The sequence below is a fragment of the Xiphophorus maculatus genome, chromosome 23 (assembly GCF_002775205.1).
Source record: "Xiphophorus maculatus strain JP 163 A chromosome 23, X_maculatus-5.0-male, whole genome shotgun sequence".
Classification (NCBI taxonomy): domain Eukaryota; kingdom Metazoa; phylum Chordata; class Actinopteri; order Cyprinodontiformes; family Poeciliidae; genus Xiphophorus; species Xiphophorus maculatus.
The window spans coordinates 15,059,305-15,077,144 of record NC_036465.1 but is presented as its reverse complement, the minus strand read 5'-3'; the positions used below and the strand labels follow the sequence as shown (position 1 = coordinate 15,077,144).

Sequence of the window (17,840 nt, the reverse complement as noted above, 5' to 3'; positions counted from 1 at the left end):
AACACAGCATATATTCTGAAATGCAAGGGTAAAAATACGATGGGCTAGTAAACCTTTTAAAAGGATATGTTGATTATGAAAACATTTAATTCACATGTGGTTGTTCAGATAAAAACTTATCTCTATTTGATTCAGACTGATTTGGATAAAACACTATAACATTAGCATACATTTTGCATTACTACAAACAAAATTATGAGCATTTTCTTTTTTAACAAAGCTTTTAAAGAAGACCATATGGTGAGAAGTCACACATGAAATGCAGACAGAAATGCGCACACTTCTCTGACTGTTCACTTTGAACATCAGTGTCTTGAACTTTCTTGCACTCTGAAATGAAAAATACAGGGCAAAAATCCCCTGCAACACATACGATTTGAATCATGTGTGCATCTCTGTAGGTTAATCTAAATAATAATTGTTCTTACCATTTAGTATTTTGTTTGCCATTACAAATATGACTATCATTGAAGTTTTTAGATCAGTTCCTAATTTGACTCTGCTTTCTAAGAGCATCATATTTTATTTAGGTCATTAAGATAACACCTGAGTCTGAAAACCGGTGCCTCACCACACGCTCCTGAGTAGCAGTAAAAATAAGAATGCAGGTCAGAGCAATACGTCTGAATGTGCAAAAGCACCAATTCAAGCATTCATTTTCTGTCTCCAGTCCTTCTTCTATCAGTGGTAAACATTTGCACATAGAAATACAATAATCTCTGCTAAAGTGAATGTATATATTTTAAATTAAAATTTAAGCAACATTATAGAAGTAGCTCAGACCTTGTTGTTCACAAACTGTATGGTTTCTAATATGCTGCGATATTAGGCTTTCTTTGTTTAGTAATTGCTACTGATGAAAAAAAAGCAACAATTCATTCATTGCAATCTGTGGTAAACTGAAATCAATGAGGCTGAATGGCGCATTTTAAATCTGATCGGATCACTGAGGACCAACAATGACAACAGACATGGATGAGAGCTCTTTTTTTGTAACTCACAAAGCCAGTCAGTGGTTTAAATTTGGTCCAACTTGGCCTGGATAATGAAAATCTATTGATCATTTTTGGAATGTATACCGAGAAACTACATTTATAATTGTCTTATAAAAGAAATGCTGGGAGTCTTTTTGCCTGGGCTTTGGTTGATCTCCTTTTGGTCTGTTGTTTTTTGTTTGATCTGTTGCAGAACCATGCACAACTGAAGGGAGGTTTTCAAAGGCCCTGAGGTTGTCAGTGGCAAGACTTTCTCTTCTTAGTTGTAGCTGTTGTTGCAATGTGGGAGGTTTGCTCATGTTGATCAAGGTGTATTTGTAGTTGTTTGCCTTTTATTCTTTTCTTATCTGACATATGAGAAATCCCAGTGCTTTGCCAAGTATAAATAATAACAATTAATCAAGATACCCCCCCAAAACAGTGAGATTTATTTATTTTTTTTGAATACAGCAAGAGCAAATATACAGAGAAAGGGGGAAAAAGTGGGTCAGGTTTAGAGCTTAAAGCATGATGAAATATTGGAGTTTAAAAAGGAGTGGGTTTTACTCTAGCCCTCCTTGTAGCCCTTTTTCTTTTATCCTCTGTAGATTCATTAAAAGAGCAATTACGGGACATTTCCCTTTTCTTTTAAAAGAGCCTAAATGCTGCCCATGTGTGGTCTGCAAGATCCATTTTAAGATGCACAGAGAAAACTGAATTGCAGTTTTGTTTACTGTAGGGCTAAAACGTTTCTAAATGGACTCTTTTTGGCATTTTAGTGGCTGTCTTTTACTTTCCCTCTTTATCTCCCCTGTCCTTCATCTCAGACATTTATTGCGTGTGCTTTTCCTGTCCATTATATAGACAAGCGTAATAACCATAAGAGGCTTCAAGGCAACATCATTTTCAAAAGAGCTTTTAGTGATCAAATTTTTGTGTTCCCTCAAGGGTGAATTCAGTTGTACATCTAACACGTGTAAGACGAGAAGGTGAAAGGGGAGGTTTTCTGTGATGTGTTGTATGTTCCTCTGATCTTCATTTTTAAAGGACATGGGATAGAAGTCAGCATGAGACTCAATATCACCTCTGTCCCCACCACCATGTGTTGCTGTAAGGGCGCTTTATAACATGGACCAGTGAATCCCAGATGTGACAGCAGGCCTGATCATCAATTATTATACCTCAGTGGATCAAAATGAGCATATCTGCTCGTTGAAACATTCCTAGCTCTGTCCTGTGGCAGCTTAGCCATGGCTTGGTGCACTTCCAAGCCCCCATCCACCATCCCCTCTGCACCTGTAAAGCTTAGGAAGACCAGCCGTAGTCCTTACAGTGGCACCGGGACATGCCTCAAGACAACATCTGCTTCCCCTTGGTGACCTGCCGAGTTAAGCCAATTGCAGAATCAAGGGCACAGTCACAGAGGGCCCCGATTTTATCATAACAAAGACATAGCTACCACAAGTGCCTGAAACTGGATTCAGGAGATGTTTCAGTCTATTTTCTGCAAAGACATTTAACTCTCTCTGGTTTTCTTTTACTAAGTCATCTGTTTTGTTCTATTAGTTTAATTTAAAGCACACGTTAAGAAAACAATCTAAAGAGTCGATAATTATATCTTCAATAACTATCATTGTTTTGCAATGGAGTTGACAATGAAGTATAAACTATTTAGCTATGTCAAGTTGCCACTTATTTTGGATTTGTAGAAATACCTCTTGGCTTGAATGTTCACTCTGAATAGTTATACTGAATTACTAGTTTCAGTCAGCATCTTGACTTTTGTTTGGGGTCAATTTGCACATTTTGGAAAAAAACAAGTTCATCTCTGGAACACAGATCTTGTTTTCTTCCTGAGCGGTCTGATGGTTGGACATCCCCATCTTGTCTATACTTGAATGTAATTGTTTGCACAGATGAATGCAGCACCTACACGAATCTGGAGATTGTAGTTTTTGAAATGGGTTATATGAACAGTTGCCCAGGGCAGTATCAGTCAGGGGTGGGGCACCCAAGAAAAAATAAAATATATCTTATCCATCTGTTGTCCCTTGAACAAGTTTCCTACTACTTGTATGAATGTATAGATGAGTAAGTCTCCCTTAGTTGCTGTTGAGTCCTAGAATACTACATTACCTGCGTTGGGATGCAACCGCCCACCCCCCACCCCAAAAAAATCTGATAATTGCTGGCATTTTAACTGATTGAAGTGCACCAAAAGGAGGGGCTTGCATTTAGAACCACTTGAAAAATATGTTAGATACACTAGCATACATAGCAAAATTAGAGACCATGTGTCAGCAGCTTTAAGAGTTCCACTACCTCTCTCCATATGCAGACTTTTAAACTTATTATCCTGAAACAATGTGTCAATATCAATTTCCCCCAAACCCATGGAAACATTGTTTGGTTCTCCTTGGTCCCTTGCCCTTTCCCAAAGTGAAATCTGTAAAAATTTAGCTCTTACACGTGTTCTGAATCAGTCAGCATGAGGGTGCCTCAGTTTGACAGATGTTTGACACTTGAAATCCTGCAGGGACTCTGACTGAATGGAATCAGGACAAATCAATGCAATCCTGCAGGTGTCTCAGGGGAAATGGGGACAAAAGGACATGTACTGCCTATATATATATATATATATATATATATATATATATATATATATATATATATGCAACCCACATGCACACACACGTGTGTGTGTACATAAGGCGTGTACGTATCTTATTTGTTTACTTTTTTCGCCTTACTTCTTCATGCACAGAATTGCCGACAGCTGACTGAGCTCATGAGTGCTACATCGCCTTGAGGTCCCCACAGGTGCCTCTCAAAGAGGTCGGGCATGAGTGCAGAAAACACCACACACCATGGTGAATGTGCTGAATACGCAACCTCTCTTGTCAGAGAGGGCAAAACAACAAGCAGGTTTGGATGTTTAGTGTCAAGCCCCTCAAAATCCCCTTTTCATTTTCTGATAAGCCAAATGTCCTGAAGGGCCCACTGTACCTGAGGATCCACTCACTCACTCATTCACTCACCGTTTCCCATCTGAAAAACCTCATTCTCTTCCTTCTCTATTGCTTTCCCTACTCCTTGTCCTTTGTCTCACCATACTCTCACTCCATTTGTCAGCATTACCAAACCGTGAGTGGTCTCTGACGTGATCTATTTGTCCACAAATACCCAATTTATCAAGCAGTCAGTATATACATTGATCGGGTCGGGATAGGGTCCCATACAGCGCAGTGAGGGGAGATCCCATACATGCTTGTGCATTCAGCACCTGTATTAAGTGTCAGCGAAGAGCCCAGGATGCAAATTAAAAACAAACTGTAACTTGCATGTGTTATCATATCACCAGCAGTGTACGTTTGTGTTTGCCTTTGTGTTCTAGTTTTCTTGCATTTTTATGAGACGTATCTGACAGAAAGAATTCCAACAAAGTAGTACTTTTTAAACATTTATCAGATAAAAAAATTAATACATGACATTTAGGCAGATGGCACCACATTAAAAAATGTTAAAAACAAAAATGTGGTATTTCCATTCAGTCCCCACAGTTCAATATTTTGGAATATGTCACTTTCAGCTTTCATTTGACCAGTCACTTGACTTTCCAATCGGTAGAGCATCTAAGAACAGTAATTTTCAAATCTTGGTTCACATTCTCAAGTGTATATTTAGAATCGGATTTTAAATAAGCCATAAATATACATATATAGGACATAAATATACAGTAAATATACTACCTCCACACCAGTTTCAAACATTGGCACCTTCTAACAGAAGGTGCCAATGTTGCTCTTTTAGGACAAAGATGGCTTCGGTCATGTGGCTGTAGCTTCATAGGCTTACAGGTTTACGTATCACGTTTTTCATTTAGTTCACCTTCCAATCGACTTTGGTAAGCTTGACCGTCCTTGCAGAAAAAAAGCATTCCCTTAGCATGATGCTGCCACTTGCATGTTTCAAAGTAAGTGTTGTGTGTTATGGGTGATGTATGGTGTTAGGTTTTTGCCTCCTGCATGTCAGTCACAAAGTTACATTTTGGGTTCATCTCGCTACTGATCAGGTTTCTTGTAAAGACAGTTGGCGACGCTAAGATTTTATTCAGAAGAATCTAAAGGAGGCTGAGTATAAATGACTTAAATACTTTTTGGATTTTTATTTTGCAAACATATTAGAAAATATTTTATTTTTTTCCCCTTCTCTTCACAAGTATGCACTATTTTATGTCGTCCAGTTACATAATTCCAAATAAAATACACAGAGGGTTTCTGGTTGGAACATGACCTGATGTGCGTCAATACTTTTCCAATGCCCTGTATTGATTACAGCGTGCCATCAGCACACTAAATTTCATTTGTCGGCGTGCTTGTAACAATCAGTTTGCTCTGACGCATCAATACTGTTGCTCTTTTAGGACAAAGATGCTTAAAATGGCTTCGGTCATGTGGCTGTAGCTTCCTAGGTCAATAACATTAAAGATAGATAGGAGGTGAAAATGCAACCCCTGAGATGCTATGGTCTGCTCAACCTTCAGGAGACATATTGATGCAGAGTTATTTTGGTCAATAAGTCCTTCTGAGCAGAAGCCATCCTTATCCTTGAAACCAACTGTATGTGAAAAATGAGAAAGGGATGAAACCATGCATTCTAATGTATCTATTGCTTGATTTCTCAAAGGAGAGAAGAAAAGGAGGGATGAGTGGGGAGAAAGGAAAAAGGAGAAGAGCTACACTCCTTCGAAGCCCATTTTGTCCTCTCTAATGCTGTTATAAACAATAAACCATACTAATGGGTATACTGAAATACGAGACCTCCCAAACCGGAGCGTAATGGGCTTTATTAAAATACAACAGAGGCCTACCTCCAATATCATGCCAGAATTTACACACAAGCATCACATCTAAAATGAGGAACTCATGTATTCACACACAGTCCACACAGCTGAAATTGAATATATAAATTTAGGGTATACACTGCTGTGAGAGGTTGGATTGAGGAACAGAAAAAGCTTTACCGCGGGCCAACATGCTGATGCCTTCCCAAGCTCGGAGCCCAACAATGAAAACGATTGGGATTTTTGCAGAGGCTATCTATAACAAAAGTTGTTTAATAAAACATTACAACATCTATATTTGATAGCTTCCCTTGTCTTCCTCCTGCTTCTGAAGGAGTGAAAGTTTCTGCTGTATAAACCAAGTGCATTGTAACATCAAAATAGGATTTGATAGGATTTAACAAATGTTGCTCTGCAGAGATCTGTGGTGATGGTTCCCTCAGAGTTTAAAACTCCTGGTAACTTATTATATTGAGAGCTTTGATGCATTTAATGGCAACAACTGAAAATATTCACTGTCACCTTTAGTATCTATTAAAGCGTTCTAGAACGGCTGTTTCTGGTGCGTCACTGGACTTTTAAATGACATAACTGAGATCAAATCAGATATGTTTAAAGAGTGAGATAACTCATCTCTCTTCATAATTCTTATCCACTGTTTTATGAGGTTTAACATTCTGTTCAGGCCATTTCAGTTTAAGAATCACAGAGTCAGTGAATGGAACAAAGTGAATTGCTGGCTGAGGCCCTTTGAGGCGTTATCCTTGTTTGAAGTCTCTCTCCAGCCCTGCCGAGTTCAGAATACATTGTTCCGAGATGTGATCAAAGTTGGCACCTATTGATCCCTCTTCAAGCCAGACACAAGACTTACTGAACATGGTAACAACTTTGGGATGAGTATTTTAATTGCGCGGTGTCCATAAGAAAAACTCAAGCTACAGTGGTGCTAAATCAATTTGAAATGAATGCTTAAACATGACAGTTATTGTTCAAGTTGAACTAATTCTCACTAATATCTCTGCTGGGCTTGTCCTACTGAGATCTGGATTATTGGCACGAGAAAGAGGCCTTCTCAACTTCGTGGTCGCCTTCAGTAAGGGAGCAAAGACAATACCCTAATGCTCTAAAAAGGATTCTAAAATGACACTTTTTAAGGGTTTGAAGGAGGCTAGAGAGAGATTTCTGCAAACTGAGTTGACTCCTCCAGATCAATAGCTTGTCTGTCTCTCTCTCATTTCAAGACAACTGGTGTGGCATTTGAACCAGATAAAATGGGGCTTCCCCTCCACCTCACCTCTGAGAACAGAGCACTTCCACCAAATCCCAGTTGGTTGAGAAGGATACAGACAAGTCCATTTAAATCCTTTCTAACTCTGGCGGTCAAACAACAACAAAAAAAGGGACAGAGGAAGAAAAAATTATCTGAAATAATCTTAAAAGGAGAGGTCCAGCCTATGTAGGTATATCTCCCCTGATGCTTCAGGTATGCCCACTGTCACAGTAGCAAGATGTTTTGGGAGCCATAAGGCACAGGCTTTTATTTATTTATATCAAAGAGATAATATATGTCTGGAAGCATACTGGTGTATATAATGTAGAAAAAGAAAATGATCTGGAGAAGTTACTGCGTAGATTGTCAGATAACTGTAGAAAAACGAATAGCCTGCATAACGATTTCATGTGCTGCATGAATTAAATATCCACATCACTTTACGAATAAATCTGATACCATGAGAATATGTAAGGTCACGGCGTGAAACAAATGAGAAAAACTTTCTCCAATCTTTCAACCACCAGCGATGTACCCTTAAGCAAGGCACTTCACTCTTTAATTACTGTGGAGAAACTGTTCATTTGTCAGCTGTAGATGATGTGAGTGCCTGGCAAAAGCACAAGGTTGAACTGGCACTTATTAAGTGTGGCATTGCTATTAAAGAGAACGCCTGCTCAGCCAACCTCACTTGAATAAAAGTGTGGAAAAAACCCTCAACAGTCCTACAACAGTTCATCATATTTCTAACCTGTGGTCAGCCAATTATCTAGCTCTTGCTGCATTACTGGACTTCTGACTCTGAACAAGGGTCCTCTTTTTCCTTGCATGTCAGCTTAGTCTTCCCCCCTGGTCGCTGATGACATTGTAACACTAATTACGGCTAATTGTTCTATGCTGAATGGATTTAGTCACATTGCAAATGATATGGCATTGGTCAGTGTCACAATGTTTCCCCAGAAAAATTCAGTGGGGAATGGAAATTTGCACAAATGAATGTAATTAAGAAGCACATTCATTACATCTAATTGCATATGAGAACCCTCAAAGTGAAACTGAGATTGGGCTCATATGAATAATTAATATAGCCAACTGTACCGAATAGTGTAACATTTTTCTTATTACACAATCACGTGCTAAGCAAATTCTATGAATGACAAAATGCACTTTGCTTTTTCTGGAAGCAGTATATAACTTTGTTGTCTCCTCTACTAGAAATACCTTTTTGCTGGGTGATCACATTAAGACTATTACAATTCAGTGTTAGACTGTAATTGTTAAAATGCTTTTTTCAATGACACATGGAGTACTGGGAGAATCTCACTGAAGTGGAAGACCAGGTTAGTGGTCTAAAAGTTAAGTAAAGGAGGTCAGAAGATGTGCTTTGGGTATTGAGGAGTCACCTGAGTAAACATTCCTGGAAAAGCTTAATCTAGGTTTAGATAGGAGACATCATTTTCAAACTATGGATTCAGGAGCAGCAGTGTGGCTTTTGTCCTTGCTGTCAAACAGTGGACCAAATTCTTATTCTCATGGCGTTGCTAATGAAGTCATGAAACTTGGTTTTGCGGGTCACGTGTTTTATGGGTCTAGAGAAGACTTATTTAGAAAAAGGCAGTTTGTTCCCTCCAAGTTAGCAGGTAGTTTTTGCCTTATGCTGAAGAACTGGTCGATCTTGGTACCTGGTGCATGAGTTATGCTCAGATGGGACAGGAGGTGGACAGATGTAGCCTTGTCTGCTGTTACGTTCTGGTCATGGTGAAGAAAGACCTAAGGCCACATCCTTCTCAATTTACTGCTGTCTTTATGTTTCAACCCTTACCTACAGTCATGAGACATTAGATGTGGATTATGACTGAAAGAACAAGATCATGGATACAATTGGTTAAAGTGGGCTTACTCTTTAGGGTAGCTGGACTCAGCTTTAGATTTATGGCAAGAAGCTTGGGCATCCGGAGTCAGCTTAGAGTAGAGCTTCTGCCCTTCTGAATGTAAAAAGTGTAAATTGAGGTGTTGTATGCATCTGATTGGAGGTTATCCAGGGACATGTCACTGGGAGAAGAAACCTAAGAGATCTAAGAACAAGTTGGCGGTACTATGTTTCTCATCTGGCCCGGGAGCACCTCTCCCAGAAAAAGCTGTTTCTCTCATTGTGCCGTCATCTCTAAGATCCATGCTTGATAAAATAAAAAACAGTTGAACTTCAATCATGATCCAGATTTAAACTGACTACCATATATTGCTATGTAGATTTTCTTACAAAAGAAGTTTCAAAAGTTAAGCTCCTATGACCAAGTAAAATAGCCTTTTCCAAAGACTAAAAGGCTTCAAATTGTGCTATCGTCTTATCAGACTACTTGTCTCTTGGCATCAGAAATCATAAAATATTATGTGGATAAAAATCACTCACAAACAACTGATCACAATCTGTAAGTTGAAAAACTTGAACCTTCTTGTCAAGTCTTTAGATTTGCAATGCATCATGGACTACATTTAAAACTTTAATCTTATTAAACTTGCAGTATTTAAACGGGATTGGCTTATTTTAATAGCAGATTAGATCTCAGACAGACAAAGTGGTCATTTGAAAGCCATATGCTACAGATTAACATACGGCACTTTGCTGTATGGCTTTTCTCATGTGTCTTTGGGAGACTAATGCCCCACATCGGAACCGCTTTTAGTGAGCTGCTTGTAAGTGGGCAAAAAAGCACAAGCTCCTAAATCCCCAAAACTCAGACAACAGGAGAAAGAAATAAGTGTATTACAAATCATCAAGAGGAAAAAATAAAAAACATGTATTGTTAGAAAAATGTTGGGGATTTAGAGTCAGGGATTTGTTCCCACTTTGGTAGACTTTGTCTCAAGGCTTAAAAGTGATTGTTGTTTTCCACATGATGATTTGTATCATTTTTTTATTGCATTGAATGTCAGAATTGCTGGGATGGCATTAACTGAGCAGCAAAGATAAAAGAACAAATAAAAAAAAATCAGTCCAAAAGTAGCTTAACAGAAGCCAAGAAGTCAGTGGTCACTGTTAAGACAAATATCAACATAGCCACAGATAAAAATGATTTAGCTTAACTGGGTCAAGCAGTATGTTCTAATATCCAGACATTGTGCTATTTGCAATCCTGGGAAATATGTGTCAAAACAAATTGAGTTAAATTGTGGGAGAGTAAAATCAACTGTAACTCAAAATATAAAGGAAATGCACAGTAAGCAAAATAAATATTGTTTCTTTGCTGAGGGAGGGCATATATAATTTTCTGTCTTTTATATCACAAAGCTCAAATTAATCTAGAAGGTCAGATACAATTTAAATGGTTGGAAATTTTAATGCCATAAAAGGTTGTCAAATATGTGAGGAGGCTGGATGCAAATTATGTTAATCTGTTTGTCGGGACAGAGATGGAGCAATCAAACCTTTCAAAACAAAATGTGACAAGAAAAGGCACAAGAGTGATGGCAGGGTGGCGAATAAAGCCTGGAGGGGGAGGCAAGAGCCCATAAAATGAACAGCCACCCAGCTCATAAATAATAGAAACATAAAATGTCATATGAACTTTATTTCAAGAGAAGGTGGTCTAATAAAGATGCAGGTTTAAAGAGGAGTCGAGAAATTCATTGCCATAAGAAGGCCACGTGGTTTGCCTTTGGCACAGAAAATTATTCAGTGCGAGTTGACATTCAGATCCAAGTTGCACCTTTACAAAACAATACAACTTGTGACTCCAGAAACTATGCTCCTACCACTGTGGTTTAATATCTTTATTTCTTTTGGTTCAATTTCCACCCCTCTGCTACATTTCCTTTTTTTTTTCTGGTTCTCCCTGCTTTACAAATTGAGACAATATGATAAGAAATTGAAGCCGCCGTGCCGTCCTGGCGCTCATTGATAAAACCATATCTAATCCATCTTAGGCCCCCTTCTGTCACCAAACGCACTCATCTCCGAGACCGTCAATGCACACGAGAGCTGTCTTCACTTTGAACTGAGCAGAACAGAGTCAAGAGTTTATCTGACTTAACTTGTGGAAGACAAAACGAAACGAAGCAGGGCGATTCAGACGACTTTGTCTCAGAATGATGCAAAAAATGTCAGAGTAAGCACGATATTCAGTTGCACTTGATCGTAAATGTTTAGCTGGAATTCACATTGATTGTAAATTATGTAGTGTCTGGATGTCAAAGAGCCTTGTAGGTTCCAGAACCTTAATATACGTGTTGTGATACTGGTGAACAATATGAGTATGGATATTTAATAAATCTTCCCATTCTCTTTAAACACTGTCCTTGAATATGATCACGTCTTGTCAGCTTCAACAAGCTTTTAACACTTTATCAGTGAGAATTACACTGACATTTGTAAAATCGCTGTGATAACACAGGATCAGAAGGAGCTTTGTGGTCAAGTAACTAAAAATAGCTGTTCTGATATTGAATTACTGACATTAGACTCAGGCACTGCGCTCACTTTATGGTGCTTCTTAGTGAAGTGATTTGTAAAAATACACAAGCATTTATCACATCAGCATTGCTCCTGACCTAAAAACTAATGCACTTCAGCAAACATGGCCCAGGGAAAAATGTGGATAATAACTGTATGTTTGAGTTGTTTTATGAAGTATTACATGTTTATGTCTCTGAATATTAATGAAACGTTGAATAATTGCATCTGCGTCTAAATGAATCACATACATGAATCACCGCCGTCGACACTGTGCATGCATTAAAACGAACAGCCTGGGAGAAAGTGGTTTGATCCAAGGATGTATGTTTAAGTATTTGTTGTTGTATGAAGAGGTATAGGTGCATTAAAAAACATGGGGTGAGTTAAGTTATAAAATGCACTTCCTATGGGGAAAGTTTTTCCATATTGCTAAAACCTCTGTATGAAAATGATGAAGGCTGTCAAACCGACACTCCAGCCTCAGAAATGCCAGACCAGCTGCTAGGGAAGAACCAGGGCCTGTTGTCTCACAACAATGACACAGTGACTGTACTACATGTGGGTGTATGCAAAGCTATCTGTTTGTTGCTGTCCTGTGTATTCTTTTTCCTTTTTTCAGCTACATAGAATGAAAAACATTCTTTGACAGGTAATTCAGAGTTATGTTGAAAGCATTGCTGACAATTACACACACAGAACCACAGAAGGACCAACGGCATGTGCAGAAATGAGCCTTTGTCCTGTCTGCAGAATGTGATGCAAGGTGACCTGAAGAAAATAAAATCTGATTCACTAGAACTGGAATATCCATCTTGAACAGAGGAGGTGGCACTCAGAATAACCTTGTCCATTCTGTGGTGAGGCAAAATAATTTTGTCAATATCATTGCTGCTGATAAAAACGCTTTGGATTGCCAATGCCAGTGGTAGAAAATTTCCTCTTTTTTTCCCCTCCAGCAAGTTTCTTGAACAGGGATAAAATAAAAAAAAGAGAGAAAGTATTGTATATGCATGAGGGAGAAGTTGACGCATTTTATGGGGAACATCGCTGGGCAGTAAGCCATGCAGTGACAGCTGTCTTGTGAATCATTTACGAAAATCTCAGCAACAAAGTTCCCACCTCAGGGGTACAATTCACAGCATTCATTATACAGCCAAGCTCTCACCATTTACAAAAATCAGCCCTACAAAATTTATTTTCTTTAATAACTGTAGCTTGGTGCTAATTAACGCATTTATTTGTGAATCTAAAATGAATGCGGTGGTTTTTGGTTTATTTTCAAGAAAAAACTGTGAAATAGAACACACAGAATATTAGTGCAGTTAAAAAATGTGAAGCATGTGCATCACTGTGGAATACTTCAGTCAGTATATATTGTGTCTCACACTTTTCCCAATGTGGTGTCAGACTCCTAGAAATTACTGAAAATGGTCTCTTGTGGGCTTTTATAAACATAGCATAGGCTTCAAAATTCTCAAACTGAGTTTAAACCGTTCTTTAGTTTTGAAAAATACACTTCAGACCATGCTGATTATATTTTGACACATATAGACAAAAACTGTCCAATGTTGTCTGTTCTTATTTACCAAATCACAAGATGCCAGATCACATTGCAATTCACGATTTTCAACCTGTGGTGTACAGCAATATTTTCTTAAAGTGGTTACATTGTCAAATCACAGGAAATGGCCATTATTATTAGTTAATGTACATTCAGTCGTACAGTCTATTTCAATAGAAAATCTAATTGTTATGACACTGATGGATAACCTTTCATGTTGACTCGTGGTTCCCGCATGCAGTGTCTGTATCCTTAGCCGAAAGCCATATATTCCGTATCAAAAAACATATCTGCTCTTAACACTGGAAGAGCAGTCCAAAATGTGCAGCTGGCTTGTATTAGATGTTTGACAAGAATTGTCTGCTTGTTTAATCTTTGCAAGGCTGATTTGTCATAATCAAACTTTAAACAGTAACTTTGAGTATTAGTGCCATCTAAAATCATAGCTGGTAAAATCAAATTATCAGCATTTGAAGTCACAAAAAAAAAAACACAAAGTGAAATGTTTGCTTGCTCTCTCAAAAATGCAAAAAATCGCTACTCACTAGATTCAGGATCTGAATTTCCGTCTCCCTCGGTGCGACTATTAGGTGACGCTTGCTCATAGTACTCCTCTTGGGGGAAGCTTAGGGGGAGAGGCTGGGTGGCACTGGCTGTGCTGCTGGGCTCTGCGTCCCCAAGCCCACTGTCACTGCAACTTTCCTGGGAACCATCCGGAAGATGGAAGGTCACACGACGTTGGGTCTATGGAAGATAAATAGACAACAGTCTTATGAGAGACAAGCCATTAAAGACGACTCATAGTCTTGTGGTTAGTAATTAATTTACTGACGTTAAAATACCATCTCCATTTTTGTCTGAGAATAAGCATTGCTTTGGAGAACATACAAACTATAAATTGGATGGTATTTTTCTCTTGCAATGGGGTTTAAATGAGAACCTCACAGCAAGATCTACTAAGCTAAAGAAAAAGCGGGAGAAATCTCCTCTGGCGAGGAACATTGTTGTTCAATATTTCAAAATGTAATATCTGAAAGCATTGAGTGCTGTAGTCACAATTCCGGTCACCTCAGTTACACTAAGGAGAAGAAAGAAAAAACAGAGGAAGCTTATCTCAAAACAATGCCACATTATTCCAAAAACTATCTGCATGTATTTTATCACTTGAGCTAGGTGAAAAAAACAGTAGTGTTTTGTCTTGGTAGCCATTTCTTCTGTGCCCATGAGGGGGTGTGTTTGCGTGTGTGCGTGGGTATGTATGAATATACCATCTTAAAAGCCCCACTGTGTCTCTAAATCAATGTAATTATCAATTCAAAGTGTAACCCTTGACCCTAGTTTCTACTACGTTGACTTTCTTGTGTTTCTTTTGAAAAAAATACTGAGTGGCTCATTTGCTGGTCACCAGAGGGAAACATAACAGGAGTGTGCTGTTTTAGGATATGTAGAGCCTGTTATTGAAAAAGCATTCTAGCGAATTCCTCAGTTCAAAGAGGCAAATTCTCCACACTTCCACAAACAAAAACTATTAACATCATCATGAACGGTGGCAGCAATGGTTGTTGATGGGTGGATGGGAACATTAAGAAGATATTAAGTACCTAAATGTATTAAGAGTAGCATGATTAACACTGCATCGATCATCGTCACCTCCTTCCAACGCTGAAATATGACCAAACTTTATCTTGTCATTAGAGCCGCTAATTGAGAGAAATTGAGAGAGCGACCTCATAACCCAGAACTGCTTCTGGTCTGTTGAGTCTATTGAATTACTTTCCAGCTAATAAAGTAACTGCAAGACTTATAATTGAGGACCTCTTTGATACTCTTCCTGAGAATAGATGGGATGTGTGTTAACAGGTTGAACCATGTCCTAATTTTTCCACTCACCCAATTTAGGCACAAAGGAGGTAGAAAAAAACATGTGCATAGGCTGAGACTTTGATTTGTAAAAGTCGTTGGGATCACATGTGAGTGTGTGTTTTCCTCTGAACAGTGCAGGGCTCTTTGATTTCTCCAGAGGTTTGCAGAAGTTCATGTTGCGACCTTTCTTTGGAGCTAGAAAAGAAAACGGGTCCTGTATGTGGCAATGTGTGATAACACATTAACAATTCTTGGAGTGAAAGAACCACACAGTTTTGGTCACTGATATAGCAAAAACATTCAAACAGACACAAAGGTAAATACTTTGACTTTAATGATGGGTAAGTTAGATATTTCATAATCCAGTAACAATTTCTCAAACTGTACTGTCAAAGTAAAACACATTGGAATTACAGTGACAAATCTGCAAAATAATTAATTTGCCATGATTTTTTTTTAAAATTATATTCTTAATGTATTTTAGGGGAGTTTGTGATAAAATAAGTGATTGCAGAGTTTCACAAAAATAAAACGCATTTGTTTGTTTTTGCAAAAAATTATCTACACTAAAAATCACTACTATTGACTCTCGCTGAGTAAAAGCTTAGCAGTCCTGTAAAACATAATTACAGGACGAGATGGAGCATGTCTCGGTTTTAAAGAATTTTAAAGTCTTGGCACAGAATCTCAATTGGACTGTACTTTGGAATGACTGAGCTATTTTAACACATGGATATGCTTTGATCAGAACCATTTCACTGTAGCTTTGACTGTGTTTCATTTTGTTGTCCTAGTCTCTGACACAATTTCAAGTCGTTAGAGCCTTTTAATAGGTTTTATAACAGGACTGTAATTAGCCCCATCCATCTTTACCTCAACTCTGAACAATGTTCCCGTTAATTTTGAAAAGCCTCATCACAGCATGATGCACCATTTTGTACCGTAAGTATGATGCGTTTAGGGTGATGTGCATTATTAGCTTCCCTCAATATGTAGGATTTTGCAAGTTTGGCCTTATACGGCCAGAGTAGCTTCTTTCACAGGTGTCCTGTACATGACTTGTGAGAAACCGTAAAGAAGAGTTTTTAAGACTTTTTTATCAATGGCTCCCTTCTTGGCACTTTTTAAAAGGCCAGATTTACCCTGATTAGTCTGGTCTGTTTCTTGGTCACCATGAGGATGTCTCTTTACTGCTGTTCCCTTGGAAACCTCAAATGTCTTCACAGAACAGCTGTATTTATACTGAGATTAAAATACACACAAATTGAGATCTTTAGTAAAACAGTTGACCCTTTTTTCCCCACATAATTACTTGTTTAACATCACATTATAGAGACGCTAAAGTGCAAAATGTACTTTTTGCTTTGGCTACTGCATTGCACTTTTATTCAGAGCTTTGTTCAAACTGATAAGACGTCTTTCAAAGTAAATACAACGGGTGTGCAAATGACTATCTTAATTTTCTTCATTGCTATAGCAACAAAAGCAAGATACAAGTCCTCAATTAAAGACATCATTAACACATGCTTCTCTGAGCTCACGAGGAGGTGATGCTCCTCTTCTCACATATTTCCCCCTTCAGCTACTACAGTGCACTGATAAATGCATATTGTTTCTCCATATGAACAAACAAGTGCTGTAAAGCAGGTGATTGGAAGATTAAAATAAACTCAAGCTCTAATGAAGGACAGGCTGCCAAAAACCAAGCAAAAAGCCTCATTTGAAAACTATCAGAAAGGGTCGACTAACCTAAATCCACACAATTAGCTCCCTGAAAGCTCAACTGAGCGATTTTCAAACGCTGTGATGTTGAAACAGCCAGCTAAATATTCTATTTACGTGATTCATCAAGATCCTGAGGCAAATCTCTCGTTGTCGGGATTTATTGGTAAGAACGTAAGAAATGAGGAAAATGAGGGAGAAGGAAAGGGCAGGCAGTGAAACAAAGTGCCTTTCAACTGACAACTATGAAACAAAACCTTTATGTTGTGCTGTTTCTATTGGGAAAATAAAGAAATAGTATTCTTATTTTCTCTGGTTTAAATTTTATGTGACCACAATGAAAACAATTAATGGACTTTGTAAAAACAAATCTTTTCCTTTCTTGATTTTACATATTATTTCCTAAGACGAAAAATGAGCCAGATATCTTACTGGCAAGTTACAGAGCTCTGAGTGCCAAGTTTGCAAAAGCTTTCAAGTAGTCTAAATATCTACTTGTTCTCAAACAGCTTTGGCAGCTGTTTCTGAAATTGCTGGAGGATGCAAGCTAAAGCATTGCCCAGGTTCCAGGAAAAGAAAGGGCCCACTACAGAGGGTTGGCAGCACCACAAAAAAAGCACGACTCCCTCTCCACGTGACTGCAATTATTAAAAAACTTGCTCCAACAATGACATCCAGAATCTATTAGAACAAACAGCTGCGCGTGACAATTAGGACATAATCACTTTGCGTAAAGGGAGTGTCTTCCTGTTTTTTTTTTTCAGACTTTTGTTTATTCAAGCTCATTCAAGCTGATGCCAGATGTGAAAAAAAGCCTAATTTGGTTTCATGATGTGCTCAATACCAAGTTATTCAGAGCTACAATATTAATTAGGATTAACTACCATTATTGGGTCTTGAATAAATAAAACTTTTGCTCCCAGTGGTAATGATTGATGTGAATAAAACATTAAGACAAACAAAGCAGAGGAAAACAAACAACCAGGAGTCAAGGTGAGGGTTTTGTCAAGCATGATCACTTATTTAGAGAAGCTGCCAGAAATCCATAAAGCAAAGACAAGCTGCAGTAAGAGATATCAAGACCAAACAAAGCCCTTTGAGTCAGACAAAACACTGCCTTTAGAAGTATGTACACAGAGATAAAATAAACAGCA

At 38.3% G+C, this 17,840-nt stretch overlaps 1 protein-coding gene across 4 annotated transcripts in view; it reads right to left on the bottom strand.

The window, feature by feature from the left end:
- LOC102221589 (protocadherin-11 X-linked-like) overlaps window positions 1–17,840 on the bottom strand; it is a 169,807-nt gene that overhangs the window by 44,846 nt on the left and 107,121 nt on the right. For all 4 annotated transcript variants that reach the window (XM_023328641.1, XM_023328642.1, XM_023328643.1 and 1 more), the window contains one exon: window positions 13,647–13,845. In XM_023328641.1, coding sequence (XP_023184409.1) covers window positions 13,647–13,845 — 199 coding nt within the window. The remainder of the gene's footprint in view (window positions 1–13,646; window positions 13,846–17,840) is intronic.